Genomic DNA, 22,605 nt, shown 5'->3' on the forward strand with positions numbered 1-22,605 from the left:
GGGGAGATCCTGCTAGACTAAGAGGCTGGGCCCTTTGTCTCTCTGGAGGCCTGGCCCATAGGAAAACACTCAAAACAGCTAAAACCAGGCTGTGATGCAGTGTTAGTGTTTCAAGTTTGGACTTGAAGAAAACTGTGAAAATCTACTAATATTACTCTTTATCCCAGTGGATTTCACTAAAACTCTCAGGGTTTTACCTCAGTATTGTAATGGGCATACAATTTGGTCCAAACTTTGTCTTATACATAAAACATGTCCTAGAACTTAAATGAGGATTTAAAAAAAATCAAAATAACTTTACTTTTTTATGCTTAAGAAAATAATGTATGTTTTTCTGAAAATCACAACTTTACTTCAAAGAAAAAGAAAAAGGAGAAACCACCCCAGAGCTCACCACCAGATATAGGCAGCTATTAGCTGTTGGTGAACATCCTTCCCTACATGTCTTCATGTATATAAACACAGAAAGACAAATAAGGCTAAATGGATATAGATTTTACCAAAATGTCATGTTTGAGCCAATGTTTTACAAATGGACAATAGATCTATGAAAATATGTTCAATCTCACTAGCAATGTAAAATGCAAATCAGAACAAAATGATCATATTTTGGCTGTGGTATCTGAAAAGACAAAAGATTTATAAGCCCTAGTATTGGTGCGAGTATAGAAAATAGGCACTCTAATGCACCATTGCTAAGACAGACCGGTGGAAACTTTCTGAGGTAATATGTTACGATCTGTTTCAACATTTTAAATAGGCTTTGCCTTGACAGAGTAATTTCACTTCTAGGAATTTACTTTTAGGAGAGAGTTGAGCAAGTGCAAAATATATTTTCAAAGATGGTCTTTGAAGCATTGGAAAAAGTGGCAATTAACCAGAAGCAACCTAAATGTCTTTTAAAACTTGACTGGAATCCAATGCAACTGTATATTTATTAAGCTGGAAAGACAGATGTAACATACTAAAGTATTGAATAGTGAAATTATTTTTAAAAATTTATACCAACTGCTATTTTCTTTACTTGTGATTCATCTGTTCGGCATGGGGGGTGGGGAAGATTCCCAGTTATTTGGATTTTCTATTTTTTGAGAATTTAGAAACCATTTATTATTATATTTGGATTGAAAATAATTAGGCGTATGCCCCCTGTCATATCTGTCTTTGTTTTATTCCAAGCCATGTGATGTCAACATTCTCTCTTCACCCACAATTACCTTTATGGTTTCCAATCACATTGTTCATTGCTCTCTAATTTATGGGGGGCATGTTTGTCCCATTAGACTGTAAGCCCTACTGAGGGAGGGGAAGGCATCTTGTCAGCTTTGGTTCCCTCTCCAGTCTAGCATGGATCCTTGCAAATAATAGGAGCTCCCCAGCTTGGTGTTGGACTGAATTTGAATCTTGAGAATAATGTAAAGTACTGGAAAAAAGTTTAGCTTTTATAAATTAGGATTTATGTAGCAGGAAGTTTCCTGCTCCTTACTCATATATAGTCCAGTGAAATGACAACTGGGTGAGACATGTTAAATCATTTTGGAACGAGATGGGCTACAAATAGAATATTTCATTGGATGACTCTGCTGCCTCTAGAGAAACTTGGTCCAGGCATCAGTGTCTGAAGCACTGTCGGGGTAGGGAAGGAGGCTGTCTGGGATCCATGTGGGTTGCCCGCTTCCCTGCAGGGAGGTCTCACCCCGCAGGGCCCCCGGCAGGCGTGATGCCTGCCCGTGTTCTGTGACGAAGGTGAGGACAGTCACTGTGCCCCCCCGATATCTCTGTTACACCGGAGTCGTCAATGCACGCAAAGTCACGCAGACAGGCTGAGTCACAGGGTGAGTCAGCAGCCACCTCGGAGGTGCTCCCTCCACCCCACAGCCAGAATTTGTCAGCATTTGTTCTGCACATGGTTCAACCCCGAGGGTATGTGGATTTCACTACTGATTCATGTCTGTTGTTTCAGTTGTTTTCTTTTTTATATTTACTGTGAATTTTTTCCAATTACACAAGTGACTGCAGAAAACTTGAAAAGTATGGGAAGGCATTTGCGCAATATAAAAGCACCCATTGACCACCTTCTCCAGAGATAAATTTATTAATATTTTGGAATATAGCTTTTCAGACTTATTTTTTAAAAATAAATATATCCTTTCTGTATATGCAAAAATTGAAATCAGGATGGATTAATACCTAAAATTGGTCAAGAGCATGAGGCAGAGCTTTGAAATATTTTAGAATTTCTATCAAATTTTCTATGCAAAAAAATATTATGCATAATAGGTTAATATAACCCTCTGAATATTTCTGGGAAATCACAGTGACAACCACGGATATGGGGGAGAAGGGGATGTCTGGAGCCTAGAGAAAATTGGATTGAAGGGGTTCTCCAATATTTTTATACAAGCGAGAGAAGGCTATGATAAACATCAAAACTGATTTAAAGGGAAAAAGCCATACATTGTCACATATCATCTAAGAAGTACTGAGGGCACGGGATTTATCAGCTGATTATTTGTCTTATAGCTACCATTGATCAAGCATCTCCAATGTGCCAGTGCCTGTGGCAGGTGTGCTCTGTGTATTGTCATTGATCCCTTACGTCCTGTAGGTGGTAGCTACTGTCCACTACTCTCCCCATTGTACACGAGCCCGAGAGGGAGCAAGTAATTGCCAAAGTGGCAGAGGCAGGAGATTCAGTTACAATGAGCCTGAAGTAGATAGACAGACAGACAGATAGCTAGATAGACAGATAGAATAGGTTGATTTTATTACCAACTGGAAGGACCATCTTTTAAAAATGTCTGTACACTATATAGCAGTCATCATCTAACTCCAAAGAAAACCTTTAAAGTTGTCCTGTTTGATCTGTATTTTGGAAAAAAAGATGCTAGGGGCTGATGACTTCCTCTTCTGACCCTGAGCTGGCAGCATGAAAGAAATGAACTGTGTTCACACCCCAAACCTTGGCTAAGATTGACAGCCTCAGAGAGTTTCCTGGGCCCACTATCACATGGCAATTGGATATACATTAAAGGGAGCCCAGACTAAATTCCTCTGTCATGCTGGCTGCCATTTTGTAGGCATCTTCATAAAAGGAAGGAAGGCGGATTGTGAATTGCAGCCAAGCATTAATTATTGACTGTTAGGAGAGAGAAGAGATCATTGAAATCCAGAAAAACTCCTGAACCTGGGACTATTGGCTTCAGCTCTCTCTCCAATCAAATCTTTAACCAGAGATGTCAATAAGGGGAAAAATCAGATTACCTCTATTTCTGTTATTTTCCCACATTGACCAATATATGCTGTATCTAAACTGTGAGAGGGAAGGAGCAGGAGATGTAGAGATTTTGGCAGCTCAATAAACTATTCGACTAACAACTTCTCAAGGGCAGTGACATGGCTCATTCCTCTTTGTATTCCTTCTGATAAATATTTGTTGAATTACGTTATTAAACATTTCATCTTTTTAGGTGATCCTTCTAGAATAAAGGGAGCTCTTTTCAAACTTTTATGCATAGTATATAAATAGCTGGAGTCTGTGCTCTGCAAGTTTTACAAAAAGCTTGAGGCACACCTAGAATGACCTAGAGTTACTAGAATACATTACAAGGACAAACTTGTCCCAAATGTCATTTGCACAATGTACTAGTTTGAGACTGTTATATACCCCAGAAAAGCCATGTTTTAATCCTGACCCAATCTTGTAGGGGCAGCTATTTCTTTTAATCATGATTCAATATTGTAAGGTGGAAACTTTTGATTACATCATCTCCACAGAGATGTGACACGTCCAGTTGTAGGTGTGACCTTTGATTAGATGGAGATGTGACTCTGCCCACTCAAGGTGGGTCTTGATTAGATTACTAGAATACTTTAAAAGAGGAAATATTTTAGAGAAACCTCAGAGCAGATACAGACACTTGGAGAACAGTTGCTTCAGCGTTGACAGAGATGGGTGTTTGGAGATGCTTAGAGTACCGACAAAGAGAGCAGATGCCTAGACATGGGCAGAGCCCAGCAGACATCACCATGTGCCTTCCCATGAGATGCTAAGCAAGCCAGAATCCGGAGCTGTGTCCCAGAGGAGCTAAGTGAAGGCCCACAGACACTTAGGGAGGAAACTACTGGCATCAGAAGCTGGAAACAACAGAACCAGGAACAAGGACCAGCAAACACCAGCCACATGCCTTCCCACATTGGCCTTCCTTGAGCAAAGGTATCTTTCTCTGGATGCCTTAGATAGGACATATTTATGACCTTAGAACTGTAAACCTGTAACTTATTAAATTCCCTTTTTAAAAGCCATTCTATTTTTGGTATATTGCTTTCCAGCAGCTTAATAAACTAACACACATGAGGACAGAGAGAGCTATCTTGTCATCTTTTTGCATCCTCCCCTCACCACCACCAGCCCAGTACCTGGTATATCATAGGCACTCAAGAAACATTTTTGGAATGAATGAATGAAAAGGGGATAGGTATTCTCAAATGAGTGAACGATGACTTACCCAAATTTCAATCACTATTTCCTCTATGTGATAATACGTTTGAGTATTTTGAGAGAATACCGCAAGAAACTCTTTTATGCTTGTGCCTAAAATAATGCAGGATAGAGGGTGGGAATCCTACTGGAAAAAATAACAAACAGAGACTAATTGTTGCATTATAGTCTGGATCACTCAATGAAACAAGATTCTGGAAACCTCAAACCTTGGCTGTGTCTGGAGGCATGTCAGCCTCATACTTACCGAGCCATACAAAAGCCCTTCGGTGTCCATGGCTAGGTACTGGCCGGTCTCTGTGCTCTTTATATACACCTCCCCCACGCTTTCCGCACTGAGCTGCAGCTGAACTGAAATAAAAATAACACGAGCAAAAGTAAATAAACATTAAGCTTTTGCAGATAGGGCCCGGCGGCCAGGACAGTTGGCCATGGAAAATGATGCTCATTCATTTCTCAGAGCCCTCGAGGATGCACCTCAAGTTAGTCAAAACTATAGAAATACAGTTTCTCCTTGCTCACCCTCCAAAGAAAGCTATCTGTTGGGGATTATGTTCTTGGAAGGGGGAGGAGAGATTGCTTCAGGTTCCCCCACTCACCTGCCCTGTTTCACTGTGAAAGGTACTTCCACAGGACTTCAGCCTTTCTTCCCTGTTTCCCAGAGGGAAGTAACCCCAAGAGGAAATGGCACGTGATTCCCTGGGCTCCATCATTCTGGCCGTGTTGGGGTGCTATAGAGTTGGCACTTGACCAGACTATCTTCTGCTTTAGTTAACCTGCTTTAGGGTATCTTCTAAGCATGGAACTGATTCTTGTCAACAGATTGTTTTTAAAATCTGAATTTTGTTTTTCCCACATAAGAGGTGTTAGGATTGGTTGCCACCCATGAAACTCCAGGAACTTGCACGCCATGAGGTTCAGGCAGCCCCTTCCCCCACCAAAAGTCTCTGTGGCAATCCATCCAGGGTACAGGCTGAGGAAATCTCCAGCTTCTGATTGGGAAAAGGAAACTTGTTAAGAACATGGTTCTCCATGGGGACAGTTCCCCAGGGAGCATCTGGCAATGTCTGGAGACATTTTTGGTTGTCACAACTTAGCAGGTGTGCGTGTGTGTGTGTGTGTATATTGCTCTTGGCATCTGGTAGATACAGGCCAGGGATGCTGCTAAACATCGTAAAATTCCAGGGAAGCCCTTCCCTACACAGAATTACTTGGCCCAAAGAATCAATATTTCCAAGGTCGAGAAGCTCTGGGGTTGCGAGCAAGGACTGTGAGCTACACTGAATTGCACTCTCCCGATTGACACTGATGATACTCCCAGGGGGCTTTGTTCCAGTGCTGGGTACATAATTGGGGTTCAGTACTTATTTGATACTTGTTCACTTGGTCATAATGGTGGTTTCGGAGGGAGGTGCCTTAATGATTCACATTTGGGAGTCGGCTTTAATTCTTGACTCTCCTGAACCATTTCTTTCATCAACAGACTGTCACAACAATCACAATGATCAGCAGTGAAGTCTGGACTAGGAGCCAGAGAAGACCCAGTGTGGTCGGGGAGGACCAGCTAACTTCTTCAAGGATCAGCTTCCCTAGGGGCTCAGGGACAAGGGCTGAACACAGTCCTAGACCTCTCCTTGATTGTCCTTTGTTTTCATTTTATTTTAGTTTTAATAGGAATTACATTTGTATGTTTCAAATTTGGAAGCAACATAAGAGTTCACAATGAAAAGTCTCCCTCGGACCCTCTCGCTGGGGATCCAGTGGTGAACAGAACAGACCAGATCCTCGCCCATACTTCCAGAGTGAGGATTCTCCTGGGGGGTGGGGGATGAAAATCACCAAGTAAACCCCTCCTAGATATATTTTATATGCATCTTCTAGTTTATGCATATATTAGTAAATACATATTATTCTCTCCTACGCATCTATTTTTTTACACAAATGGTAGTATACTGTATACACAATCCTGCACCTTGGTTTTGTTTGTTTGGGTTTTTTTGCTTATCAGTTTGAGTTGGTGATCTTTCCACGTCAGTCCAAAGAGTTGACCTCGTTCTTTTTGTCAGCTGAATTGTGTTCTATTGTAGCTGTACCCTGATCATTTAACCACTCCCCTGTTATTATACCTACATTTCTCATTTCTCTCTGTTTTCCTTATCTTTTTATTCAGCCCAAGGTTGATACATGGGTATGTCACCCTTATTGAAGATGCTGGTCTCTTGTCCTTGAAAGTCTCTGCTACAGATACTCAGGGCCTCCCCTAGCTTCCCATGGTAAATAGAGCTTATTTAATTCATAGGAAGGAAACTGGAAGCCACAGTTCTATTTTCCCACAGGTCCTCTGATCCTTGGTTAGCTCTGAGCATGTGGTGATGACAGAAGGGCTCTCCCTTTTCTGATCTGGGCTCTTCCCTCTCTTCACTTGCTCACTCATTCATTCTGCTTTAGCCTCAGTTCCTTTAACACACCAAGCTTTTTCCTCTCTCAGGGCTTTTGCATATGCTGTGTCCTTTGTCTGGCCTGTTTCTTCTCCAGGTCTTCACAAGTCTTGCTCCTTCTCTTCCATACCTCAACCTAACTGTCCCCTTCTCAAAAAGGCCATCCCAGATGCCCTGCCACCCTATGTACAGTACTCTTCCACCCCCCACCCCACCCCCGCTTCCCCGCCAAAGCTGTCCTGGTCCCTATCACCTTCTTTCTCAGCCCTTTGTTTTCTTCATGGCTCCTAACACAACCTACAAGCATCACATTATTAAGGGGATTACCGGTTTATTTCTGCCTCCTCTGGAGAATGCAAGCTCCGAGAGGAAGGGCAGGGATCTTGTCTGTTCTGTTCATCCTTGGATCCCCAGCATCTCACACACTGGTCTGTACCAGGACAGCAAAAATGCATTTGATGATATTAGGCTAGAATTTGCAGAGATGGTTCCACTGGTCACTCAATAGCTGTTCTCTTTGAATTGTGTCTCCACCAGTGTTTTGTGGAGTTAAATGATATGGGACAAGAGAGAGAATTGTATGGCTCAAAGCTCTGCTCGGCCACCAACCAGCTGGGTGACCTTGGCTAGGCTACTTAATCTCCTTTGACCACAGTCTTCTTATCAGTAAGATGGGAGGGGCTTGGGTTCAATCACCAAAGTTAGCTCCAGCTCTAACAGTCTATGAAATGAACAGATACATTTAATAACAATGCCCTATACAAAGGAATATTATTCAGCAATGAAAAGGTGATGGGGGTGATGAAAAAGTTTAAAAATTGAGTGAGGAGATGGTGGCACAACTTTGAAAATATACTAAAAGCAACTGAATTATATCCTTTAAATTAGTGATTTGTATATTAATTGCATTTCAAAAAAGCTGTATTCCATGCAGGAGACCCAGGTTCATTTCCCAGTCTATGCACTTTCCAAAAAACAATCAAACAAGCAAAAAAGCTGTATTCTTTAATATACTGTATTTTCACTGCTCTTTAAAGTTTTCAGAGAATTTTCACATGCATTTTTAAAAAAAATCAATTTCTCAGTATATGACCTAGTATGTTTAGGAGAGATCAAAGAAGAGGAACAACTATTTCTTAACTTTTAATTTACTAGGCTTCATGTAGCTTCTATCTTGGTATAAATAGAACTGCAGTGTGGGCTCCAAAATCAAAGCACATGAAAACCACAATGAAATACCACTTCAAACTCATTAAATTGTCTACTATTAAAACAAGAAGAAAAAACAAACTAATAAGTGTTGGCAAGGATGTGGAAAAATAGGAATGCACCTACATTGTTGGTAGGACTAGAAGATGGTGCAGAAGTTGTGGAAAACAGTTTGGCATTTCCTCAGAAAGTATGTACAGAACCGCCATATGACCCAGCAATACCTGCTTTTGGGTGTATACTCAGAACTGACAGCAGGGACATTCGAACAGATACTTGTATACCAATGTTAGGAAAGGCATTGTTCACAATTTCCACAAGGTAGAAGCAACCCCAAGTGTCCAAAAACAGACAAATGGATAAACAAAGTGTGGTATATACATACGATGGAATGTTATCTGGCCACAAAAAGTAGTGAAGTTATGACACATGTTTCAATACGGATCAACCTTGTAAACATGTTAAGTGAAATAATACAGACACAGAAGGACAAGTGTTATATGATCTCAGTGATATGAAATGATTAGAATAAGCACATTCATAGAGTGAAAAACTAGACTACAGGTTACCAGGGGTCAGAGTGGGGGCAGGGAGTGGGTAGTTAATGCTTAGTTGTACGGAGTTTGTGTTTGAGGTGATGGAAACGTTTTATAATAGATGGTGGTAGTGGTGGCACAACCCTGTAATTGTAATTACTACCTGTCAATTGCCTATCAGAAAATGGGTAAAATGGGAAATTTTAGGTTGTATATATTTTTACCAGAATAAATTTGTTTTTAAATCCATAGAACTTTATAACACAAAGAATGAACCCTAATATAAGCTATGGACTAATAGTTAATAGTATAATTATAATAACATTTGTCATCAATCATAACAAACCATGCTAATGGCAAAATGTAAATAATGAGGAAAGCTGTGGGGATGGGGAGTGGGTGTATATGGTACCTCTGTTCTTTCTGAATGAGTTTTCTGTAAACCTGCAACTTCTCTAATTAAAGAAACAAAAACGAAAAGCTGCATGGATTGTAGTTCCAGCTTGGCTCTGTATTAGCTGTGGGACCATTAGACACATTCCTTCCCTCTGTTCCCTTATCTATCATAACCGTCCCTCACTAGGTTGTGAGGACTAAATGTTTTAAGGCGTGAGAATGCCTAGAACTGTCTTTGTCACGTCCGAGGTGCTTGTGTGAACTCACAACGATCCCTGGAGGAAAGTGGCACTTGTTCCTTCCCCACAGGCGAGGAGACCTGAGCGTGCTTTGCACAGGGTGGTACAAAACCACAAACAGAACCTAGCTTTGAACCGGAGGTGGAATGGATTGGTCCAAATTCAGTCACACTCCCTCTCCTGGATACCCTTGTGTTCACGGTCAGATAAGATGGTGGCTGGTCTTCCACTTCCCATCTGCAGCCACAGAATCGGGTGATGTTAGTTCTCTGGGACTTTTGTCTACCTGCCACATACATAGGTATTTGGTCAAACACATTATAGGTGCCAGGGAAATCCCAGAGGGCAGGTGCTCGTGGAGAGGGTAATCAAGGAAGACCTGTACAAAGCTTTTCAGTTCCTAGTCCATTTCTGTTCTGCTGCCTTGGATGGTACCCATTGGTCTTAACACGGGAGCAAGTAGGGGTATGATGCTTTCAGGGGAGTCCCATCATGGCCACGGAAAGACCTCACAGGGGTAGCCAAGAGCCAGAGGCCTGCTTCACACATGACCTCAGCCCTCTGCCACGAGCCCCTCCACCAGCCTTGTTGTGCTGGTGAGAGTTTGTCTCGTGAGTTTCCTCTGTAAATATTATTTCTCCAGGATGTCCAAGTTTCATAGCTCATTTTCACTGGATTTCTTTCTGGCTAAGTTTCCTAAACATATATCCTTCTGCAAGTGGGGCTGGCAGGAAGGAGTAACACCCAGCCAGAGCCGCTTGTGGAGTTGATGAGGTGTCCAACTCTCTAGTGAGACTTCATTCCAGCTTTCCAGACCTACATCCTCCTGCAGCTGCTGCCGAGGAAGAGCCAGGAGGAGAGAACAAGAGAAAGGAGTTCTCAGCAGGAAAGAGAGGGGCTGGCCACAAGACCTCACCTGAAGCAGCAGCTCTTTCCTCTCGTAGCGGTATCGTGCAGCAGGACAGAGAGCTGGTCAGTCAGCACATGTGTATTGAGAATCTACTATATGTGGATAACTGAGTTGGGTGCCAGCGTTCCCTTTGTAAACTGCCTTCAGGGTCCCTGCCTTCAGGGTCCCTGCCTCCAGGAAGCTTACACACAGTTAGGGACATAGCAAATGAACCCACGAGTGATGAAACAACGCAACAGCAAACGCTCCATTCATGTTTAAGCTAAAAGCAAAAAGAAAGTTCAAAAGCTACTATAAAAACTCTCTCTCTGTGTGTGTACCTTTCTGTTTCAGAATAATAAAAGCAGAAAATAATATACATGAATCAAGAAAATGGAACAATACTTTGAGTAAATCCTTGATGAAGATGTAAAAAGAAAAAAAAACCACAAAACAATGTGCATAGCTCATGAATCTACCTGTCGTAAAATGTAAAATATGATCTAGATACAGACCAAATTCATCCAAGGGGTTGCTCTGGGGAGGAAGAGAAGACTTCTCTCCCAGCTAAGACTGGGAAGGGACTGTAAGGAACTTTACCTTCATCCTTGAATTTATTTCTTTAAAAACACAATTCTGAGTCATGAAGAGCCAGCTAGTGGTACTGGTAGCTCAGTCCTAGCTGGTAATACTGAGTGAGGGGCTGATTGCTAAATTAGCCTTCACACTTTTTGGGGGTGGTGGTTGATGTTTGAAGTGGGGTTCTCTGTCAGTGCATACAGAGCTGCCCAAAGGTCACAGTTTTGTTCCTCGGGCCCCTGTGCTATGTGTCCCGGCTCAGCCTTGTCCCCAGGTTGCATCCAGTCCTTCGCTTAGTGGGTGGGTCTTCTTGGGGCAGACAGGGACCAGGAAAACTGAGGAGGCAGGAGAGGGGTGAGGGCCCTCCTCCATCAGACTTAGTACCAGAGCAAAGGGAGAGGTGTTCCTCTCCTTTACCCCATGCAGGACACTCAGGGCTTCTCCTCTATGAGCATGGAGGTCAGCAGGCTTTAAAGTATCCCAAAGATTTACTTTGTTGGAAAATGGGACAAATAGTATATTCTGTAGTGTACTTATTTTTTTTCCTTGCAATTCCAAAAGGCGGACAGCAACTTTTGACTTAGCAGAAGAAATGGAAAGCAACTTTTTAAAAGGTGTTATTGTGATAAATGTACATTTTTTAGAGACATTTAAATTTGTCAGGCATTGTAAAAATGTACTGGAGGAGACTGGAAGTGTTTGCTTAGCGAACTTGTGGCAATATGTGTGCCCACATAATCAGAGTCCTGCTTCTTTATTAGGAAGGCATTGGGGTGCAGTGGTTGGGGAGTGGCCTATTTATCAGAATAAATGTCAAATAACCTGAAATGTGCAAAAATCACCGTTGCAGATCCCGTATCTACCTTGTCCCCATGCTCATCCTGCCTGGAACTCTACATACTTAGGAGTAAAGGGAACCCAGAGTTTTTGATTGGATGTACCACCCCTCAGCTAAGTGCTGTACCTTTTTTTCTCAGAGCCTATAATTTTCTATCTTTGTTTTCCCCTCTGCTCCCCAAAGCCTTTCCATTATGTCTCAGATTTATTTGTGGCAAGACATGTGATCCCTTACTTTCCACGGACAGAAAGAAGGGAAAAGAGTTATAAGCTTGCCAAAGCCAAGAGAAGTGAGCTTTGGGATACTGCACCCTGTTTCTGAGCATCAAGACACCTTAGCATTTTCCTGTCCTGCCCCAAGATTTCTTTAAAAATAAGGTCACACCAGGTGCATTCAGTGTTGGGGGGTTAGAGGTAGGGAATGGGGGAGCTGTGTGGAGAGGGAGGTTCTCCCTCCATAGTGCATCCGTGGCTGTTAAGCCTGCTTTCCACTGCTGCGCTCAGAGGGGCCAGAAGGGATTACATGCCTGGTTTATTCTGGGTTGGAGACTTCCTGTCCTTTTGCTGTGTTTACCCAAAGTGAGGTCAGCATCATTCAGAACTCGGTGAGGTTGTTTTATGTCAGTGGCATTTATAATTAAAACGTAGCCACAAACCAGACTCCGTGCAACATTAGAGAAAGATAGAGAAGGAAGAAAACCGAGTTTGGGAAAAAAAATTCCAGTGGTTTGGAATATGCGTATATATATGAAGAAAACTTTTCTTAGACCGTGTAAAGGTGGTTGCCTCTCCTTAGGGGTCTGAAAAAGGAGACACGGAAAATTGTTATTTTGTCCAGTGATTGTATAATATTTTTAAAAAATGTTCATGTAGAAAAATCCCTTCTGTAGAATCATAAAGGTTGTAGGGAACGAGGGCGGGGTGGGTGGGGCGTCCTTTTGCATCACCTGTGACCATGGCTATCGCACCCCGTTAGGGCGCCCCCCCGGAGAACATTCCTGCTTGCAAACTCCCCCCCACCCTTCTGACCTCTTGCAACAGGGTCCAACCCGGCCCATCCTGACAGCTCTCTCTGGCACATCCCCACGGTGCAGCGGGCGGGCTGACTGTCCTGCGCGCTCCCCAGCCGGCCTGCGCCGCGCTAAGAGGCCTTGGTGAGATCTGGTTATTTTTCAGTTCTTTTCCCACTTATTAGTCCCATCAAGAAATAAGATCAGAATCGAACGCGGAGCCCCTCCTTGCCTCTGGCCCACATGGCTCGTTCTGCAGAAGAGTCCGGCAGGGTGAGGCTTGCCGGGCCGGGGCCTGAGCACATTACAGCTTCATGCCAGCCACGTCGGCCCCAAATCTAGACGGCCACGGGGAAGCTGAAGAAGGAGCCTTCCTCACCAGTGAGCCGCAGCAGCGTTAACGAAACAGACTCGAAGGTGATGGTGGTGATGAGAACTGTCATTTTCTGAGCACTTGTTATGCACCTGGCAATGTGCTAAACACCTTTACAAGCATTATCACACTTCAACTCTCAGCTTTCCTAGGAGGCGGGTACTGTTGTCACCCTTGATTTAAAAATAAGGAAACCAAGACACATAAAAGAAAAGTAACTTTTCCAAAGTGATACAGTGGTAATGGACCCTGAACCTGCACTGGCCTGACCCCTGGGGCAGGCTTGTGGGTCCAATATGTTTCTTGATTCAGCTTTTTGGGGTGAAACCACCATCAATGCTCATGGTGCAGTGGTTGGATATAGAAAGAACCTTCATCTTGGAAGCAGAAGAGGAGGGTCTGTGCCAGGCTTTCCAGTTAACAGCTGGTCACATGCCTTGTTAGCCTCAGTGTTCCCAGAGTGATGACAATAATCTCATGGGGTTAGGTGGGAATGAAAGAGTCTAGCACAATGTCTGCCACATATCAGGGACTCAGTAGGTATTTATTGACTATATTATTGAATTTGAATTTATCTGCCACTATTAGAATTCATTCACTCATCCAGTTAATACTTATTGAGTATTATACCAAGTGCCAGGCAATAGGCTAGCCATGGAGATTACCATGTTGAACAACAAGGGATGACATCCTGGGCCTCAAGGAGCTCAGGGGGAGAGAAAAAACATTATATAATTGTGCAAATAAATGTACAGGGAGAGCTACCCCGTACACAAGGCAGTCTTCAAATGCTCTGTGTCCAGAATGGAGCTGATTTCCTTCCCCTGCCACTGGGCCTCTTCCAGGGTTCTCTCTCTCATGGGGACATCACCCTCTACCCTGGCAATCAACATGCACCCTCCTCGGCCTCCACATGCAGAAGCTCTTGCAGTATGATTTTGCCTGGCAGACGTCACTGTAATCTTGTCAGTAATACCTACAGCCATGATGTGTGGAGTTGTGAAGGGACAAAGCAAAACCACCTGCTCCAGAGGCCAGAAAGCTCCACTGGCGAAGACGTTGTACTCAGGCCTGTATTACAGAAGCGTGCTCACAAGCATCCATCCTGCAGTCCACCAATACGAGGGAGGCCCTGTGTTGGGTCCCTGGAAATGTATTCTCCCAAGGGTACAAAGAAGACAGATTTTGAAAATTTCCCAGGGCATATCAACGGGTTGGGGACAAAGAGTAGCTGTGAAAGGAGAGACTTCGCCGTGTAGAGCTCAAAGGCAGATGTTCTATCTGGCAGGATTTATGTAGATTCTCTTAAGTATTTATTTGACTTTTAGAACTGCTCATCGTGAAGGGAGTCTTTACTTAAGAGTGTCACTTTCTACTGGTTACTCACTTTCTAATCCTGTTCCAAACAAATGATCCAGGAATCCAGCCTAATCCTCGCCAGGCTTTGAGAATCCCAGGTATCCAGGGCACCTCCACCCTGTGCCTAAGGTTGATGCCTTTTCTGAATAACCCTTGAAATTCGGGAGGGCTGGCGGCAGTACCGCCACTGGGCAGAAGAGGGCGACGGAACCCCGTTCCGTGGGTGCCTCCGGGTCCAAGAGGACCCTCCCTCCCCTGCTTGGCTGGCTCTGTGGATGGCTGCCTTGTGAGGTACCCAGGGAAATGCTGTTCTTCCCATTCCACTGGTGGGAAAACAGAGTCTCCACAGGATTAAAGGGTTCTCCCCAAGGCTGCACAGCTGGGGACATGGAGACACCTGAACTTCTCCCCGGGGCTGCAGGGTGACCGGAAGGGGCATAGGCTAGCGGACCTGAAGCCCCTTCTGTAGAGCACTTTGTACAAGCTGGAGAGAGCGTTAGCTGCCCAGGGCGTCTCCAACCACAAAGTGGCAAGCAGGGATGTGCGCTCAAGGTTTCCAACTCAAAATCTAGAAAAGACTCTACCACTTCTCCTGGTAGTGGTAGGTGTGGGGCTGGATTTCTGCCCAGCCTCTCCTTTCCTCTGATTTCTGCCATCACTGACTTTTGCTCACAGTACGAGAGTGAGCAAATAGGCCGACGCAACAGTGCTGAATGCTGGTGGAAAGCCCTGAATCCAAACCTGAATCTTGACCCCTGGCCCTCCCGGAGGCAGTATTATGGGTGAGGGGAGATCCTTCAGTACTGTGTTCTATTTCCACATGGAGCTGAATATATGGAAATGGTAATGGTGGTGGTGGGGACAGCACTATTAACCACTGTGTTGAACTCTTACCCTGGGCCAGACACTGTGCCACGTCCTGCACCATGAGCTCATTTGATCCCTCCCCCCACCCCACCCCCACCAAGAAACCTGTAAAGCAGGCAATATTATTTTACAAGTGAGGAAAGTGAAGCTGGAGAGGTTAAATAATTTACCCAGGTTCACTTAGCAAACAATTTCTCCAGCATTACTTGGATGCAGACATCATCACACACATTCCCACGTCAATGTCCTGCTGCATCCCGAGGGTTCCTGCAGCAGAAGTCAGCTCTTCGTCACATACCCAGAGCACAATCTATGAGGTTAATGAGGGAATGACAACAGTGACTTCAGACGCTATTTGTACAGAAATCTCAGTAATTGTCTCTCGTTACCCTAGAATTTAAGGTTTTACAGAAAAGCCTAATACCAGGACACACTTCACTGGGATCCTGAGGCCTGGAGAACATTCCCCATTGGATAAGAAAATTGGTAAATAAGACTTATAAGAAACGTTGCAAGCCCCGAAGATCTAAAACTTCTTCCCTTTGTATGATGGTGGAGCGGGTCGCATGAATTGTGTTCCATTGCCTGACACAATGGATTATAATCTAATCCATATATTTGCAGTGTGTTGCTTATATATGTTTTATGATCTAGTCTTTTTTGCCTCACTCTTGTACCTATGTTTCATTGAATACAAGGCTTTCAGCAGTTCCATCTGAAAACAAGCCATTAAAACGAAGCTAAAGAAATTAATTTTGCAGCTGCAAGCCCTGGCTTTGTCCTATATGCTCCTCACCTCACTAATCTGTGTGGTGGGGAGTGTGAGGAGGGGAGGGACAGTAGTACCTGCTCTGTCTGTGCTAGCTTCTGTCCCCATTACCTGTGCATCCACCCAGAGAGAGAGAACACCACCAAGGTGGTCCTTTCTACTTAAAGCCTGCAACCCTTCGTGCACATCCCATGAATAACTAAGACTACCCAGAATATAAACCACCTTGATGCAAGCTAATGGTTTGCATTCCATTTTAAAGTCAGTTTTGCAGGACCTTAACCTGCTACATAGGCTTTTCCATGTCTCCTGATTTTACCCACACTTTCCTTCCCTTGATTTGTGACACGTTTAACTGTTTAGATTGTCCATCCTCTAAACTGAGACCCGATTGGACTTTTGGCCTCTTTACAGCACCCAGTGCCTCAATGGAGCTCAGGGAATCTCTGTAATATTATAGTAGGACACAGTCACCTAATAGCAAACATCAACCCCAACCCCAAAATAACTCAAGCAAAAGGAGGTTATTTTTAGACTTAGATAACCCAGAAGGTTCTTTTCTCTAAAGTCATGCCTTCATTTATCAACACCCATCTGAGAGCTGGGCTTGCAAGAAGGCCTGCAAGAGATGTTTCAACATTTGGCTCAAATCAAACTGAAACTCTCTAGTTTCTAGAGGGTCTGGAGAATGACTTTACCCTTCTGGTTACCACAACCGCATCTGCATGATATGCAGAGCAAGAGTTGCATAATTTATGATGTGTGAGACCACGATTAAGAACTAGGATTTCACAAATCAAGCCCAGTAGTAACATAACCTGGGGAGTCAATTAACTTGAAATCGAGCCCACATTTTTGTACAGGATTTACCATCCCTGCCCCATCTGGCTCTTCCCCATCACGGAGCAAGCAGCGTCCTCCCCTGCCTTGGGGTCGGACCTTTAGCTGGTTACAGAAACCTGGAAAAACACACAGGGATTGAGCACTGGCAGCCAAATATGACATCAAGGCAGTTTTGTTAGGTCACCAGAGTCCTTTAAAAACTTGAAGTAGAACACAAACTTCAGGTGGGCCAAAGGCCCCATTGCTCCCTTTCTTCGACACCCAGACCCTTTACCTGTAATTGAAGAGGACCTTGGAGAACAGGGTACTGGTACTTGGGCATCTGCCCCGCTCCCGTGCGTGACGGGGGGAGGCAGCAGGAGGACAGGGGCTGCTACAGTAGAGGTGGGTGCTTACTGTGCCGGTCGCTCCTGTCCCGTGTCCCGTCCACCGCGCCGTCCGGGAGAATCCTCAGGAAATACCCCCCGTTGCTGCAGTAGAGGAGCTTGGGCTTCTTGTAAGTCCCCGGTGGCAGGTTAAATTTCTCCATCAGGGCCATGAAGGTTGTGATTTCCCCTTCAGCCATGGCTCAGGAGCTCCTGGTTACAGCGCTTTTCAAGACTGTAAGAAATTAGACAATCCTATAGAATGTTCTTCCAGAGGTACAGGGTACACTTTTGGAAAGGGAAGGAGAGCCCTAGGGCACAGGGCTCCTGGTCAGTACGAAACCGCAGTGCGCCGAGGTGCTGGCCACAGCCAACGGGCTTTGAGGTGGCCAGCGGTTAAGGAAGGAGGGTCCTGGGATGGGTGGGATTGTCAAGGCATTTCTCAGTTCCCAGTTGGACACAGCTCCGGATGAAGCTGTGCGTTTTTTAGAACTTCAAATTTAATCGTTTTGCTAAGGGGAAAAAAAAATAATGTTTCGGTCCCTCCTGATCCACACACATCCTCCAATTAAACACCGAAGCGGCACTAAAATAACACTTGGGGTCTGGCTGAAACCCACGGAAGCCGAGAGGCCGGACTGAGGTTTTGCTGTCCACCCTCGCACTGTTTTGACTGCGAGGCAGGTGGGGAGCAGATAGCGGAGAGACGGCCTGGCTTGCAGGCCCTCCGGGCAAAGGCACAGGAATTCCCACAGTGGGGACAGCTCTGGGTTAATATGGAAAGGAAGCACTCCGGATGTGCTGGTGGGAACGAGAACTCAGGTCTTGGGGACCTTCGGTGGGGAATTTTTTTAAGGGCAAACCCTGTGGCAGAGGAAATGCTGTGAGAGCCGTCCTTACGAGGGATGTGTCTGGCTCCTGACTGCCTCCATGACTTTCCACACGTCCTCATAGCACACAGAGAAGAGGATGGGTCTCGCCTAAAGGCCATCTCTGTCCTCGCCGTTTTCTAAGGATGAGGCGTACCTACTATGATATAGCAACTGCCACGTTGCGTGTTGGGATCCTCCAGCATTGTACACACCCACTGTGTACAAATTTATACCAGTCCTATAAAAAGGCATCAATTTTACCTTTAAGGATGAAAAACAAAATCAACCTTAGAATTTTAAGCATCTACTTGCCCCCACCATTTAGGAGAATGAAGTGTGGGAGTGTGAAACATCTATCAAAGAAAGAGACGAAAAAGAGACCAGGAAACTAACTTGGGGCCTCCTCCTTGTAAGCATGAGCCGGTGCTCACTGAACATATCAATTATAGTTTCAGTACTCATCATCATCATCATCATCATTCACATACTCTGTCCTACAGATTATCTCGTGTAGTCCCCCCAGTAACCCTCTGAGGTGGGCGCTCATAGATCCCCGTTTTGTAGCTAATGAAGCCACAGCTTAGAGATGCGAATGGCCTAGGCAAGCAAGGTCAGCAGCTAGGAAGGGCCGCAGCTGTGCCTCAGAGAGGCCTCAGTGAAAGCGCAGCCCTTGACCTGAATGACGAGGAAAAGGAGTCACCTGCCCCCATAAGTGCGTCACTCACTGCTGTCCATCTTGTGGCCCGATGTTGGTCATCACCACCAGCTCCACTTCTGCCCTCATGCCGGCGGTGAAGGGCACTCTTCTCATTTCCCAAGAGAGCCGCCCCTGGTTTCCTGGAAGACCAGCCTGCCCCTCTGCGTTGCCCTGCACTGCCCACACGCCCATTCCCACAGCCTCCTCGTGGGGCTTCCCACGTGAAAAGCGACTTCATCATAAACCATAATCCTGCCCTTAGGACTTTGGAATCAGGATTCACGTTGGGAGCCTCCGTACATTTCCTGCTCCCAGCATTTTAATGTATCTGGCACATCTCTCCCAATCTGCAGCCACTGCTTGATGTCTCCCCAAGGACCCCCCCCCCCCCACTGTAAAAAGAATCTTATCTACACCATGTAAACTATATTTAAAGTGGGACCATCTAAACATACCCTCTATGTATGGTGAGACTTGTCCAGCTGTTTTCACACAATATGGCACAAGACAGGAAAGTACTTTTATTTGCATTGATTTCACAGGGAAGACTGAAGAGAAGTTTGCCTTGGGCATTGCATCTCTCCCTCTCCCTCTCCTTGGTCTTCCCTCCTCCTCCCCCTCCCTCCTTCCATCCAGCCTCCAAATCTCCATCACACTGCACTTCCTCACTCCACTCCCCTTCTTGCATAAAGCAATTTGGCTCTTCCGGGCATGGATGTCTTCAGCCATCAGCACGCTAAAGTTCCCTGGCCTCCCTTCTGTAAGGTATAACTAAGAAATAATAAATCATACTCTTCTGTCATTTATTTCTCCATGCACTCACTAAGGTACATTCTCAGTTTGGTACAGGCAACGAGAATTATATACTAGTTGCCGTTTACCTGACAAAGAGTCATTTACATTGTCAGTTTTAGGTGAGCAGAATTCCGTTTCTTGTCATCTCTGGATTTCCTCAAATGGAGGTCTCATTTACCTCTGATTGTGCAACAATTGCATGTTATGGATGGTTTTCCTTCTAGATCCAGCATCAGCAGGAATCTCCATCAAGAGGCTTTCTAAGTTTTGGGCAAGGATTTTTACTCTTTCTTCCTTCCCCTGAGATAAAGGGGGACAGATGCACTGGGGGTTGGTTGGGGGTGGGGGCACTAGCTGTGGCCAAGGGTTGTTCGAACGCGCTCGTACACAGCTGTGTGTTGAAGCCCTGCAGCCTGAACTGTGTCCCTCCTGAGCTCTCACCTGCTCTTCCGCCTCGGCCAGAGCCCACAGGTCTCTGGCATCACCTCACTCGCAGGGCAGCCTGCGGGTTTATGAGGCCGTGACTCCATTCTCTGCCCGCTCTCCACCTTCTCCAGTCAGAGGGGCAGGGATGGAGAGAATTCCTTCATGGCTGCTCTGACTCCAGACTGCTCCTATAACCCGTTTCAGTTCAGGTCAATTCTCAGAAACCTGAAGGGAACCTATCCACCCTAAGAAATTAGCCTGGAGTCAGCATGAAGCTGGCACATCCTGGCGGTGAGATTTCTTAATTAGATGAAACATACCAAAAAATGAAATTGCTTTTTGTTGCTAAAGGAAACCCCAGAGGCATGAAAAACCCTTATTTTAAACTTTATTTACAATTTACCTATATTTTAAGCAGTGGTTAGTACAAAGTTCCCTGCCGATCCATTATTTATTAAAGGATAGAAATAGAGGAAGTACCTGATGCCATAAAACCAGAAGGCAGTAACCTTCCCAGGGCCCTACTGCTCTAACACCATTTGCTCTAAAGAATGAGTCCATTAAGCAAACACAATCAGGCATTAAGTGTGGTGGAAATGTGAAAGCTGCTCGTTATTATCTTTTTGTTGGCTGTCAGGGAAGGGAGCTGTCTAAAGAGGTGTCGGGAGATGGGGAAAATGAAGTCCAACAGCCTCTGCGCCACTGGTGTGCGCCCAGCCCAGCCCTTGGAGGCTGAGGGTGCTGGCGAGATCTGGGGAAAGCCAGAAAATAGTTTCTTGATTTATCAGTGACACCAAAGTGAGAAGAATGCCAAGCCTATTGGAACAGCTGCGTTAAGCAGACATGTTCTGTCAGCTGTAGCCTCTCGAAGGGAACACGGGAGCGGGATGCGGATGGTAAGTGGACACACTGTCTTGCCCAGGGATGTGCTGGCCACTTTTCCATGACGTCCCGCGAGCTCCACGGCACTGTCCTGGCAGGGTGGGCGGCGCCGCTGGCTACCTGGGGGGGGGGGGTATTCACCCCTTCTGAGATGCTTCCTCTAATTACGCCCACCACGCCCGCCTTACACGGTTGTCTGAAGAGTGCAACGGGCGTGATGTTCACAACATCCTTTGAAACGTATAGAAATGTGCCCTGACCCAGAAGGAGATAAAGCTGGTTGTGCTGAGACCTGTCGTGGTCGAGGTCAGGATTTAAATTAAATGCTTAATTTAAAATAGTTTTCAACTGGCTCTAAAATAGAGGTCTTCATTCCCTTCCATATTTGGCAGAAATTAGCAAAGCCCCCCTTCTTTCCCCCTCCCTCCCATCATTTCAGCCACAGACATGGCAGAGAGAACCTGGCGGAGACAAGGATGCCATAGCCCATAATATGCCATAACCATAGCCCATGGTTATGCAAGAGAGAATCCAGGCCATGGTTTCAGACTCAGTTCTCAGCTTATCAGCACTTATCAAGGAGACATTTGTGAAGCCTGTTATTTTTATGAGGCATTTGTGCTCTGCTTGGCCCTGATGACTAAGCTGTAAGGAAAGACTTTTGGTTCTAACAATCAAGGAAAGGTAAACACTGATGCTTATTTTTGTTTCTGTTTTAAACCCTGTCATATGAGCAATGCAGAATGCCTATGATGGAAGGCATTTTGAAAACTGTATAAAGCTTTGGATGTGTAGGCATCTATCTGTTAAGGTGTTAATTTGATATGTATCCTGAAGCCCTTCAGTCCCTAAAGTACTCTGAATCTTTGCTCCCTGCCCCTAAGGCATCATCTGGAAATCTTAAGAGAAATTAATTAACCTTAGATTATCCTACATGAAATATGTATGTTAAATGTTAAGGGTATTACTAAAGAAAACAAATAGGATATACTAGTTCCAATCTGCAGTTGGTGGGGATTGGGGGAGATAAAATGGAATAAGTAAAACTCTGTTGGGACTGTAGGAAAATGAAGCAGTCGGAGGCTCCAGGAGTCAGTACCTCCACTAGAACAACTACTAACCAGACAGGAGCTGTCTGGAACAACTGTTTTGAAACTCCGAAGTCCAGTAGAGCACTGTACAGCATCCAGGGAAGAGCAGCAGGAAGAGGCTGGTAAATTACAGTAAGGCCTAGAAGGGAAATTGCTCTCTCCTTGTCGTGGTTTGCAGATGCCGACCCCCCACTCTTACAGCAAGCTAGTTTAGTGTACAGCCACTGGCTAGCTCACTAGTGACAGAAAGGGACGCAAAAATACACTTCCCCAAGATCAGGAGTGGGAATAGCTGATCAGAGCTTTTGATTAGCAGCTTTGGATCACTGGGGTCCAGCCTTAAGGGTGGCCATTGTTCCACCCTGCCCTGGACAAAGGTGACTGAGGAGACTTAAAGATGCTCTGCTTCCACTAAGTTCAAAGGCTGCATTTGCTGGGCAGTTCAGAGAAGTGCAGCGGTGGGGAGCTGTGGAAGAAATTCCTGGCATCATTAAAGATCCCCTCCCCAGGGAAGTTTGCGGCCAGGCTGCCCCCCCACTTTCATGAATCCCAGGTCTTGTTCTAGCTGGGAAAGCCTGACTTTGGAAAGTACTCTCTGGTGTGCCCCACCTCCCAGAAATTGCCCTCCAGGT

The 22,605-nt window shown here is 45.1% G+C and overlaps 1 protein-coding gene and 1 long non-coding RNA gene across 6 annotated transcripts in view; one reads left to right on the forward strand and one right to left on the reverse strand.

The window, feature by feature from the left end:
* LOC143663919 (uncharacterized) overlaps positions 1 to 22,605 on the forward strand; it is a 458,967-nt gene that overhangs the window by 329,649 nt on the left and 106,713 nt on the right. Inside the window, exon 8 of one of the 3 annotated variants that reach the window (XR_013166228.1) lies at positions 5,985 to 7,069. The exons of the other annotated variants lie outside the window; for them this stretch is intronic. This is a non-coding gene — a long non-coding RNA (uncharacterized LOC143663919). Of the gene's footprint in view, positions 1 to 5,984; positions 7,070 to 22,605 lie in introns of those variants that run through there. 3 annotated transcript variants of the gene reach the window in all.
* The window catches only part of FGF1 (fibroblast growth factor 1), a 118,974-nt gene that overhangs the window by 3,480 nt on the left and 92,889 nt on the right, over positions 1 to 22,605 (reverse strand). For all 3 annotated transcript variants that reach the window (XM_077137291.1, XM_077137289.1, XM_077137290.1), the window contains 2 exons: positions 17,242 to 17,445; positions 4,749 to 4,852 (listed from right to left, as the gene is read on the reverse strand). In XM_077137291.1, coding sequence (XP_076993406.1) covers positions 4,749 to 4,852; positions 17,242 to 17,410 — 273 coding nt within the window. In that variant the 5' untranslated portion in view covers positions 17,411 to 17,445. The remainder of the gene's footprint in view (positions 1 to 4,748; positions 4,853 to 17,241; positions 17,446 to 22,605) is intronic.

The sequence above is a fragment of the Tamandua tetradactyla genome, chromosome 20 (assembly GCF_023851605.1).
Source record: "Tamandua tetradactyla isolate mTamTet1 chromosome 20, mTamTet1.pri, whole genome shotgun sequence".
Lineage (NCBI taxonomy): Eukaryota > Metazoa > Chordata > Mammalia > Pilosa > Myrmecophagidae > Tamandua > Tamandua tetradactyla.